The 12976-nt window shown below is 39.3% G+C and overlaps 2 protein-coding genes across 11 annotated transcripts in view; one reads left to right on the forward strand and one right to left on the reverse strand.

Moving 5' to 3' along the window:
* The window catches only part of LOC148758739 (uncharacterized), a 366645-nt gene that overhangs the window by 262611 nt on the left and 91058 nt on the right, over nucleotides 1-12976 (reverse strand). The gene's annotated exons all lie outside the window — the stretch shown is intronic.
* Nucleotides 1-12976, forward strand: part of NOX3 (NADPH oxidase 3) — a 63735-nt gene that overhangs the window by 13538 nt on the left and 37221 nt on the right. For all 3 annotated transcript variants that reach the window (XM_074333736.2, XM_074333734.2, XM_074333735.2), the window contains 3 exons: nucleotides 1847-1992; nucleotides 4497-4678; nucleotides 8575-8704. In XM_074333736.2, the coding sequence (XP_074189837.2) occupies nucleotides 1847-1992; nucleotides 4497-4678; nucleotides 8575-8704 (458 nt within the window). The remainder of the gene's footprint in view (nucleotides 1-1846; nucleotides 1993-4496; nucleotides 4679-8574; nucleotides 8705-12976) is intronic.

Genomic DNA, 12976 nt, shown 5'->3' on the forward strand with positions numbered 1-12976 from the left:
CATGTGTTTTACCGTCATAGGCAGGCCTCAACCAAAACCATATTTGACTTGATTTCTACTTAAAGGCTGTAAATAAGGTCAAATTTATATCTTTATATTAGCATAGAAAACACTGTTCCACCGGTGTTGCATCTACAGATCAACTTCCTGACTCTCTTTCTTTCTATAATCTCATTGCTAGTTAGAAAGCCACTATTAAGTATATATTGGTACTAAGCAGTGTGCCAGGTGCTAAGGTTTCAAGGTGGACCAGTCCAGTGGACTCAAAGTCCATTGGGAAACATAGGTATAAATAAATATTCATAACAATAACGTGTGGGAAATGTTATAATCAAGGTATAATTTGTGCCTGTGGAATTGACGAAAGCTTGCAAGAAAGCAACTTTTGAGAGGTGTCTTAAAGCATGAGTAGAACTTTGCAAGGCAGGAAAGGGAATGGCACTGACAGAAGAAACTCAGGTGACAGAAGATGGCATTTCTAAATAAATATGGTACTAGCACCACAGGCACCAAAATGACACCAATGTTCTCAGAAGTTTCTGTTGTTTCTTTTTCCCTCACTTCCCCACACCTTAACCCACAACATGCAGCCATGGAGGATTCCAGAATTTGCCCAGAACTTGTAGAGATTGTAACAGTAGTGGCTTCTGCTACTGTGAGTACAGGAAAAAGGAAAAAGAAAAGGATATCAACTGGGAAATTATCTATACCTGGCAATGAATTCTCATTTCACACTTGAATCTGATTCCAATGGCAGGCGTCAACTGGCCACCCAGCTACTAGTGTTCCATGTGCAACAAAAGCATCAGGATGTCCTTGTCTGTTTGTTGTGACTGTTGGCTTTCCCACAGGTTTCACAAGACAGGAAAGGGTAGCACTGGGCACCAATTCCTTAGGCTAGATAATGCTGTATTCCAGAGTGTGTTGTCTTCATTTAGAATTTAGACATCACCAATTCCCAGAAGTAGAAAGCTAAGTTTTCTTCTTAAGTATATACAGAGAGGTTTAGTTCCATAAATACTGCCTTATTTCAATCCACTAAGAATACCACATGCAATATATGTGCATATGTATATGTGTAGGGGGATATATATACTAAGGGTCCTAAAAAATGTATACACATTTTAAGAAAGATGTCACTTTGGTCAACATTGCTCAAGCAGTAGTTCGCCGTACTCAGAAGTGTCTGGACACTGATGGTAACCACTTTGAGCACCTCTTATAATTGCAGAAGTCAAACGTGACTTGTATTCATCTTTTGTTATCAGTATATATTGAATATTACAATTTCAATAGTCTTTTTTACCTTTCTTAAAATGTGTATACATTTTTTTGGCACCGTGTATGTGTGTGTGTGTGTGTGTGTATGCTAAAACATATAAAGTAGGAATAAAAAAAATAATGTTTGAAAGGGAATAAAAATAATATCTTCCCCTGGTATCTATCATATATATCATATGCATATATATCAGTGTGTATAAGACACAGTATTCTAGAATAATGCTTTCTGATTTCTTGGGAAAGAAGTTTCATATATATATAAAACATAATACCTATTCTACTTTCAGAATGATCAGACATTTATAATTAAATTATAGTGAATTGAGATTTACTTGATTTGTTAATATAATGAATATGAATGTGGAAAATAACACAGTATCTTCGGAAGTATTCAATCTACTCACTTTAAGACACTGAGAAAGACGCACACATAATTCACTTTTCATTGTTGATTATAAAAACCATAACAGAGAAACCAGAACATATAGTCACTGTTTTTGAGTTACTATAATACAAAGGAAGAAATCCGTTCGGCGCATGCTCTTTGTGGTCTCCTCGTCCACAGCCGTCCACATTGCGGCGCATTTGTGCAACCTGGAGCGCTACCACCTGAGCCAGTCAGCAGAAGCGGAGGGACTTCGGGCTGCACTTTCCAAGCTTGGCGACACCCCAAATGAGAGCTACATCAACCCCATCCGGACCTCCCACACAGTGAGTTCTCCTTGCTATCTAGTTTCTCATCTGAAAAATCCTTGCTTTTCCAATCCCTTCAAAATCAGGAACACTATTTCAAAAGCTTTTAATGAAAGAGCTCGAGAGAAGACGTTCCTGCCAAATGTTAACATCAATTTCACCTTCTTAAAAAAAAAAAAAAAAAAAGTTATTTTTTTTCTGCCATAAATATTGCTAAGAGGTTGTGAGCAAGGAGAAAAACTGATGCCACTTAATTAGTTTATAGCAAAAAAAATAATAAATACACCTTAACAGGAAATGCAGTAACCTGTTATATCCCTAATATTTTAAAATTGAAAAGCACCTCATGATTAGGTATTTTTTTGCTGACGTTGGAATCATAAAGAATATGAAGGGCCCTCTAAATCCAGAGATCATCAATTAGACGTCTGCAATTTCAATTTGCAAATTGTCTTCTGGGTTTCTTCTCTCGTGTCATATTTTGGCACACATGTGACTAGCCGGTTTGCCAAATCAGGTGCTAGGCAAAGGAGCTAATTTCCTAATGAGACCTGTATGGCTAGTGACATCGTCAATGCTAATAACCTGTGTGCACAGAGTGGCAGCACACGTGGGAAACAAAAGGAAAACCAAACATGTAGCCACAGAAATCCACCTGCTGAGATTAAGACATTCCTTTCACTTAATCTACCCCCTACCGCTTTCTTCTTAGTTGATCTAAACCTTTGGCCATGTACGGCCATATTGGAATATGCATCTAGAAAATGAAGCAGGTTTTTAAAAAAAATCTATATTGCCCAAGAAGAGCCCTAAGACAATGCACTGCAGAAATGGAAGTCTCTCCATTACCATCTGGGGCATCTCTCTCAGTGACCATTTTGTCCATGTACCCTTATTTGAAGAAGCAAAATCCCAAGTCTCTCTTGGGGGAAATTGTTCCATGTCATGTCCCCTAATTACCCTAAGATGGTTTCCAATATCAGGCCATTGATCAAGTAGCGCTACATTTTCTCACCTGATGGTAACTCAAAGCACAAAGTTCACAATTATAAATCCAAACTGCCGATGGTCTGAGCCTATGGGAATGCCTCTGGTGTACTCCTTTGAGCTGCAGCATTTGTCTGGGCACCTACGGGGTTAACTGTTTTCCCCACTAAGGCTCTGCAAAGTTCATTGCTACACACACCCAAGAATAAACTTCAACATTTTGAAGAGACTATATAGTAAATAGCATTTACTATAAACACTCGTACAGTAATTTAAGATGATTAAGCTACTTCTAGTATAGTTATTTCAAAATTTTAGAAGAAATATCCTATGTAAGCATTGATTAAGTCCAGAAAACCCTCTAATTTGGGGTACATGGAGAAAGGTGCGTATCAGTACTTTATAGAATATTGCTAAATAGATGCAGTGAGATTATTTTAGAGGGTACATTGCAACTCAAAGCAGTCTGTAAGTATGGTACAAGAAAAGGGCAGTGGGGGATTTGCTTTAATAAGCAAAGAGCGATGATTTGAAATTAGCACATCATATGATGTAAGTGGATTTCTACAATGTGTGAGTACACTTGAAAAAAAATCTTTTAAATGTTTTAGACATACCCTTTTCAATTTTATTTCCACTGTTGGCTCTATGAATCAAAAGTAAACACCGGAGAAGTCCCTGTCAAATTTTACCCCGCAATCTCAAAGCAACCCAAATTAATGACATTTTACTGACAAACGACACAGAGTGAGTTTATTGAGCTCATGGTCTCTCAAGGATAATAACACAATGTATGAATACTGATGACTTGATAAGATATGGGAAACTCACAATAAAAACAAAATGCTTTGTGGTTCATAGTCTACGTAACAGGCTATTTAACCATTTCCTGAATCCCCAGGTCAAATTCTGGCCTTTTGGCAGTGTGTCTACCAGATAAGAATAGCTGTATCTTTATTGATCACCTAGGATTTACAAAGTCTTATGCCAAGCCTCCTGAGGTGGCATGAAAGAAATGCAAGTCATGGTCCTTCCAATTAAAAAGCAAAAGCAAGGAGCAACTACCAGAGGAAGAGACTCTGCAGCTGCTCTAAGGAACCTCTCAAAAAAAAGTGTTTATTAATATTAAAATGCACTTAAGCATGGCGATCCACATTTTTATTTTAAAAATTTAAAAAGTTGAAACTCATATATATTTTGCCATATTTTATTTTTAAATGTATTTTCATATATTGTCCTAATTTTGATTCCACATATTAATAGTAACTTGGACATGAAAATTGATTTATACAGATGAAAAATGTAATTATTGAAATGCATTTGATGAAATTATCACAAAGCACGTGTCTGCCATCAGATGGGAGAGAGAAAAGGGCAAGGAAGCTCCCTTTCCGAGTTGTATGGGGACCATTTTGAAGCTAATCTGTGTCTGATTAGCACATTTTGATTGCTCCTTGCTTGGACTCCCCAAGTATTGGTCCTCAAATGGAAAATGAGAACTAAGATATTAATGTCATGGCATTTCTGTCTTTCAGAACACAACCACTGAGTTGCTATCGACAATCGCAGGCATTACTGGCCTGTTGATCTCTCTGGCTTTAATCTTAATCATGACCTCTTCCACCGAGTTCATTAGACAGATCTCCTACGAGTTGTTCTGGTACACACACCACGTGTTCATCATCTTCTTTATCAGTCTGTCCATCCACGGGGCAGGGTAAGTCCCTACTGTACTCAGGGTGTATGGTTTTTATCTCTGCGAACCTCAGAATAACCTTAGAATGGCCTTTGGATGGAGGAACATGGCATGCAGGACACATAAATCACACGAAAAAGCACATTCACAGTGGCAAATTCACAGTACAGCTTTTTTAGTCATACTGAAAATAAGTGACATAGATGGTGAAGTATTATATTTATTTTTCCAGCTAACTCTGTTGGGGCGTCTTGACATTTTTATAACATGCAGGAATTGTAACAAAGGCTAGCTGACAAGAGATCCATGTTTCGTTTAGAACCTATTTGCGCAATAAAATTTATGTGGGATTAATCAGGATATGTATTTTTGACACCCAGATGTCACTTCTGCTTGACCAAAACCATCCACTAGGAAACTCAGTGTGGGGCAGAAGACAGTGTGTGAGACGGCCTATCTGACCTGGGCTCTGTCACTGGTCATCAGGGTGACTATGTGCAAGCCTTTTACCGTATTTTGCCATGTATAATGAGCACTTTTTTGCCCAAATTTGTGAGGGAAAAATAAGGATGCGAATTACACATGGGAAGTATTAATTCCGTATCTATACAAATGTTTTTAATTCTTCTATTTGTACTTATGAGTTAAAAGTGCAACTCTAGAAATCAATAATAATATCCGTATGCAAAATAATATCCTAGATTATGATAATCGGTTTTGTTGAACTTACGACGAACTTGCAACAACAAAGAGTTCTTTGCCTTCTGTGATGTATAATATCATAAATTTGTTACCGGTACATAAAATTTCTTGTACCTTGTATCTGTTTTGTAATTATTGGTTATATTAAATTTCTTGTACCATAATATGTTAAAAAAATAAATGCTCAAATTCCTTTATAGTACAAAAAACAAGTACCTAAATGAAAACAAATAAAAATTTGAATTAAAAAATTAAAATGAAAGATTTTTTTTCCCTGAAAGTTTGGGACCACAAATGTTAGTGCACATTATACACAGCAAAATACGTTAAATTCTCTGGCCCTCAGTCTCCCCATTTGACTTTTAAGATTCCTTTTTGCTCAAACATCCCATAAAATGCTGCTCTGGCACTCAACACCTACCTGACACTGTTAATCTTCTTCATCAGGAAGCAGGAGTAGCACCTGAAGTATAACAGTCTCCAATACGATGTTTTCCATTCTTTAAATACAGAGAATGCCATAAAAATGTACACATTTTAAGAGATGTTATCTATGTATCACTTTTCGAAGTTGAATTGAATTACGGTAGCAAAGTGTAGTATGATGTTCACTCAAAAGATGGCGTCAATCAAATGAAAGCTAGCATCGTTCATTGTATTACAATTTTAATACAGTTTTTTTTTTCCTTTCTTAAACTGTGTATACATTTTTTTGGCACCCTCTGTATTATCAAAATAGTTCTGGACCAATTAACTGATTGATGTCTATAAACTAGCTTGTCCCATGTTAATTATTTCATAAACTGGTGCCTCTTTTTTTCCTTTTACAATGTCAAAGAACACTCATATGCATGACCTATTTGGCCTTGACAATAGTCCTATCCAACAGTCAGGGCTGTCATCCCCATTTCATTAGGAAGAAACAAATATTCAGAGGGTTCATTGATTCGTTCAAGGTCCCAGGACGAGTAAATGACAGACCTAGGACGCCAGTCGTCAGACAACCAAACCTAGTAACAGAAGTATGGGTCTTCATTACCAGAGGTGGGCTCCATTTCTGCCCAGCCCTGGAAGAGCGAACACATGGCAACAGAGACTGCACCACACGGTGACTGTGGGACCTGTGTGGGGCCAGATGGTAGCTCTTCTGGATCTGCACCTCAGCAAGTCAACTGCCTCCTCTAACCTCCCTGCACACTAGATATTCCTTTCATCTCGGCGCCCTACTCCTAGAACGGGGTCGTCCATCAGCTGCTGCTGCTTATGCCTGATTAAGACCTCCTTCCCATCCATAAGCTTGTCTGATACACAAACCTGTGGAAGGAAGAATGGCCCTTGGGAGCATATTGCACCCTACACAACTGCCTCTCCCTCTGCGAATCCTCGTCAGTCAGTGTTCACATTGCTTCTGCTGCTTGGCCAAGGTTTTCTAATCTCTTTTAGCTTTAAAATATCTGCAGTTAGCTCCTCTGAATGTGTGATGGAGCCCTCACCCTGACTTTTTGTATCTTGGGGGTGATGGTGTCTGGTCCCAAAGTGTTCCATCCCGAAGACTGTCAGCCCCGCCTCTCCCTGCAGAGTCTTCTCCTGGTGCCGGGGTGTTAACCCCTGTAGAATATTTAAGAAGCTCTCACAACCCACGCACGTCTAGAAGTCTCTTCACAAAAATTAGGCATGTACCCCCCCTTATCCCACCTCCCCCGCCTTCACACCCCGGATCATTGCAGAAGCACAAGAGGATTTCAGTGGGCAGTGCTTCATTGCAGATATTTTTAATACCCAAATAACATTTCATAAGATAAAATTTTTTAGTCATTTTAACTTAGTTGAAAGGCTTATTTTGGGATAAGGACCTCATTTAATCTTCTCAGCTTGAAGTATTCTACAGCTACTGTTTACGCAAAAGTAATTTGCAAATTCTGTACGAAATGCCAGTAAAGTAGGATTATTGGAATGTGTTAAAGCCCACTAAGCTTCCTATCATGGGATGGCATAGATGAAGACATAAAAAACTTAAAATTTTTAAAAAGATACTGCATCGGAATGTCCGGAGGCTTCTTTAGATAATATAGGGAATGAGCCTGAGAACGAAAGTGTTAAAATGTACAGATTCTTCTCCTCTAGGTTTCATTTATCATTCACCCTCCTGTGTCTGGGCATCATTTGCTCATGGAAGATTCAGAGATAGTTTCATCTAACTCCAAGGGACGTTACCAAGTTTGGATGACTTCCATAAAACAGAGTGGGACAAAGGCCAAGATGCCGGTTCTCTGGACGTTTCCCAGGACATTGCTGCTCCCTTCTCCCAGGCCCTGTGCCTTACAAGGGGACATGTTACCCCACAGACTCCCCAGGACAAGAGCCTTTCTATGCTGAAGTGCCTCAGTCTGTGAGCATCATGTTTCTCAAAAATAAATCAATGTATTTTATTCAGAAAGACCGAGGAACTGAGCAACTCTCAGATTACATGGCCTCAATATCTTCTTATGTTTCACCACCTGGGCACCAATGGGTAAACCGAGGAACCGATACCAAAGCAACCAGTCAAAGTCAGTCCTTCCCACATTTGTGGCAAATATAACACAGCAGGATCACTGGACTCTTGTTCCAGTGGTCCGTTCACAAAGGCCAGCTTTCTTTTTCACTCTCAAATTCATCAATATGGTCCTGAAGACACACTTCTCACTGACCTATTCTGACCCTGTCAAAACTAGGTCTGCCAGTGGTCCCTGGGGTAAAAAAAAAAAAATCATTATTCAGGGCACTGCTTCTGACTTCTTCACTTGAAAATTTCTAGGTGCTCAGAAACAAACCAAGGAAGGTAAAAGTTAAATAAATCTGCAAAAGACCCAAATAGTACAAAGTTAGCCAATTAGCCCGAATCAGCAATCAGGACGAGATGTAACCTAATTAAATTCAACAATCTACAAAAGGATGTGTTCAAACAATTTCCCTTCATTATGAATTCTCTAATATAGACACTTTCAATTTAACACAGATACCACAGAGGGGCACTTCTTTTCTGGGTTCTTCAAAGTTACTCCAAGCTTCTTAAATTCGTATTTTTAAAGGTGCTAAGGGAAATGAATGACAGCCCGTTGCAAGACAGTGCAAGTGTTCTGCCACAGCCCACCGTGGAATATATGTCCGTGTTATCACCAGGCTGCACAAAATCAATTTTACATTTTTGCATTTTGTTTTTTTTTAATGGCAAGTCGGATCGTGCGAGGCCAAACTCCCGAGAGCCTCTTGCTACACAACGTCACCTTCTGTAGAGACCACTATGCCGAATGGGAGGCAGCTGCCCAGTGCCCAGTGCCTCAATTTTCTGGCAAGGAGCCTTCGGTAAGAATGAACCCAGGAGCTTTTAAAAATAGCTGTCTCCATAGTTAAAATAACTAGAGCTTTTATATGCCTGAGAAAAGAACAGCCCACGTCACCACTAGACAAAGCCACTTCTTTATTAAGTGTGTTAATGGAGAAATCGAGTTATGGGTAATTTTAAAAGGGGTTTACTGCCAAAAGCACTCTGTCCGTTTTGCAATGTGTTCTTCTACTTCCATTTAAATAGGGATGTCTGATATTGTGAGGATTCATAGTACTGCAAGCACAGCAATGTCTCTGGAGGAATTAGAAAGCCATGTGGCGTGCCACCCGCTGCTCTCAGCAAGCTCAGCGCCCCTCTCCCTTCTCCGTTCTGAGAACTAATAGCATCACTTCTCAAACAAATGTTAAGCAACAGCCAAATGAGAATCATGCCCTCGTTCTAAGCTTGCTTCTTTCTTTCTATAGCTTTTGGAATGGGGAAAAAATGGGGTGTTAAGTGCATTTACTTCCTGTTCTAATTAAGCTCCCATAACTGAAATAAGGACTAAGGTAGCCAAAAGAGTGGGTGATAATTAGAGTAGATGATAATGTCCACCAGATCTCAAAAGAAATCTTTCCTGGGTATGCTGTAATCATTACTGTTGGTGGCAAAGATAAATAGAAATAATAATCCTATTTGGTCTCCTCAGGTATCTTAGAAGAATACAAACTGTGGGACAGCTGGGTGAGGCATGAAAAAAACCATGAAGCCAACAGATTAAAACTAGAAGAAAACAAGTGTCAAAAAAAAAAATACATGTGTCATAAAAAATGGGATAATAGTATATAAATGGTGGGGATTTAGGGAATTCAGTCATCAACTTATGAACAATAAAATGGTCAGCTGTTTCTGAAATCCTCAAATAAATTAAGCACTGGATTTTTAAGGGTGAAAAATGATGGGAAGACTGTTTAAAACTGAAAGAGCTAGGATAGATGTGCCCATTAGGATGTGGTTCTTTTAATGGCCAGTATAGATTGTCTCTGTCTTAAACTCAACTATCAGTAGCTACTACCTAACCTGCATATTAATGAGGCGCACGAAAGCCTGTCTAAAATTTTCAGCTACAGCATCTCCATAAAAAAATCAATACCCTCCCACACCTCATGAATACAGACCAGAGCCTACTCCCAGCAGCAGCATATGCTGACATTAATTACCATTAAAAGGGGGAAACTGACCCATCTAACTCTCCCCGGCAACACCTCCTTGCACACCCAAATTCATGTTGTCACTCTTTCCCATTATTTTTAATGGATCCTGATTCAAAGCATGTGAGGGCTGTGCAATTACCGCTTGGCTGGATGTACAATATTCTCTCTGATGTCTTATAGGCACTGAGTCCAGAAAGCATCCCAAGGACGAGGAAGGGTTCCTGCGCTTCACTGCCCCACACCAACCCAGTTTTGGCAGGACTCCATCCCTTCCTTTTTGCCTCTCTTAACTCAGTGCATTTTCATGGCGCTTTTATCAATAGAATGTTTATCAATTCACCTTCAGTGGTGCGCTACTCCCCATGCTAGGATGGAGGATGCTTCATACATCACCTCCGAGGAACTGAACTGATCAAAGGAACCAATTATATCTTGCAGTCCCTTCTCCCCCACTTGTCTCACTGCCCCTTTCCTCCTGAAACTCACAGTCACATACAAACTCCAAATTCTAGAATTGTTCATGCAACCCATTCTCAAAAGACACCTGGTCTTCTTTAGCCAAAGAAGCACCTTATGTTATTTAACTATGGCATCAGTAAGTAATAACAAAGAGCAATAATAATAATAATGATAAGGCTGATGCTTTTTAAGTTATTAGGGAATGATGTCAACAGTACAGGGGAAAGCTTTAACTGAGGTAGAGTCGATTCAGCAAATTTTTTCCAGTTGGCTATTATATACTTAGAGTTGCACTAGATGCAGGATTCAGAGACATGGTTCCTGCCCCTGGAAACCTTATTGTCTAGAAAAAGAGGCCATTCATAAACACACACATAAAATAAAATCCAAGCCAGCATGTTCTTACTTTCTGGTAGGGATGAAAAACCAGGAGTGAAAGTGGAGGAAACAAGTTTCATTACTACATGTTTTAAATCAACATGGTTTTATTTCTATCATAAAATACTCACTGTACTATGACTTTCTGAGTCTTTTGGAGAAGAAAAAATAAAGCTAAGAATCCATAGAGTATTTTAGCATTAAAGAAACCTAGATACTAAATAGTACGGCCCCTTTATTTAATAGATGGAGAAGTTGAGACCCAAGGAGCTTTAACTTTTTATCTGTGGTCACAAAGGGCATTCACAGCAAAGCCACATCAAGAAACCAGAGCTTCTTACTCTGTGGCCATGACCTGTCATCTCTATACTCTTCAAATTCATTTGGAATCTCTGGCCTTCTCCCACCCGCCATTTTGTTAGCTCTCTGCTGCTATCTGCGGTACATATCCCTGACATTGTACTTATCTCTCTGAATAAAGCTAAAACATTTAAGAGCTTGGAGCAAACCCAAATAATAATTTCTTCCAACTCATTTTACAAAACAGAAATTTGAACATAAAAAGGATCAAGATTTGCCTAAAGCATAGGGTAGGGATGGTAACCCCAAGACCGGAAACCAGGTCTCTGAGACACAGCTCTGGTTCTACCTTGCCACCTGCCCCTTTTGCTCTGAGCTGTGGCCTCCTTGTCGTCACTCACACTTGTCTAACCTGGTCATTGCTGTGAGGACATTCTTCTATGATTCACCTCGGGCCATACCTCCCCCTCACTCCCTAACTTCCAGGGGTTCCAGGACTATCACAGTGGACTTAACTCGTGTTTTCTCTTCCTGGAGCAATTTATATACTAGAGTAGAGATAGAGCCGAGGATGAATAGCTTACAATTCTCCTTTCTGACAAACCATACAAAAATAATAATACTAATTCATCCCATTTTATCAACAAGGGAAAATCAGGAACTATGACTAAGTTGACACCATCAAAATGAAGTCCGTGATGTCTAAAACTTTGTAAAATGGGCAAGGAAGATTATTTGTAAAAATACATAGAGACTATGTGAGTGCCTTTACAAATATCTCTCTAAATTTATATAGAAAGAATTGCATTCTGGCCATTATTTCTGTAAATATCCAGACCAATTCTCTAAACACTTTTTGGTTCATTTGAGCATAAGTGACCTAAGGATTTATTCCCTAGATCCAACCCCATCCTTCAAGTCTACCCCTTCCTGTCTTTTTCTTTCCTCTGCTCACCATCCCCACCTCACCCACAGCATAGGTAGACAAAGGTTTTATTCTCTCCATTATTCTGAACACGTTGCTGAACCCCACTGAGGCAGAAAAGAATAGGTAGGCCAAATTGCTTTGTGTTTCCTGCATAAATCAAGCCTTTATCAGATAAACAAGAGGCTCCCAGGGAAAAAGCAGAGAAGGCTGATGTAGGTGAGAAGAGGTGCCATGCAAACACACCCAGAAATAAACAAATGATAAATACAAACAACAAGAAAGATAATAGAAGTAAAAATAATGCTGAAGGGCTTGTGACCTGTCAACAGAAAAGATGGAGCAGGATAAAGGGCAAGGAAATAGTGAGCATTAAAGATAGTCCATAGATGAGGGTTTTGTGAACATCTGAATTCAAAACTATGAGACATCCTCCTGCTTCTAAGATACTAAGTGTACTAGGAGTAAGGCTATGGAGTTAGAATACCAGGGAGGGGATGTACGAACATTATGAAAAGGGTTGAGTTCCAGTCCTGGCTGTTTGTGCCCTAGCTTTGTCTCTCTAGGCAACTCTTATCCGTTCCCAGAATGTCTGGTTTTTAATTCTATAAATGCAAAATTAGGCTCAATTTCCAAGAACTCTTAACATCCTGAAATTCAATGAATGAGTACGGCTCTAATGTTTTGTCAAACAAATGTCAATACCAACGTCAGTGTTGGACAGGAAGAAATGTGATTACATGGTAAATGCTCTAGGGACGCACCAGGGTTCTAGAAAGAGCACAGGTGGTCAGGCACATTGGGGTTTGCATCTTTACTGGGCGTCTTATGGCTTTTGTGACCCGGACAATTTGATCTTGCTGAGCCATAGTTTCCTCTTCTGTAAAATAAAGAGACAATCATATGCCTTGTAGGGTTGTTTGGTATGAGACTTAGTATAAGTCTTCAAAATTTTTCAGTTTCCATCCCTTCCCTTTTAGGGGAAGAAGACACCTGATACAGGAATAGCCTGCTGGTAAACCGATGGTCGGTAT

The sequence above is a fragment of the Rhinolophus sinicus genome, chromosome 2, assembly GCF_057876585.1.
Source record: "Rhinolophus sinicus isolate RSI-liver-muscle chromosome 2, RSI-T2T, whole genome shotgun sequence".
NCBI lineage: Eukaryota > Metazoa > Chordata > Mammalia > Chiroptera > Rhinolophidae > Rhinolophus > Rhinolophus sinicus.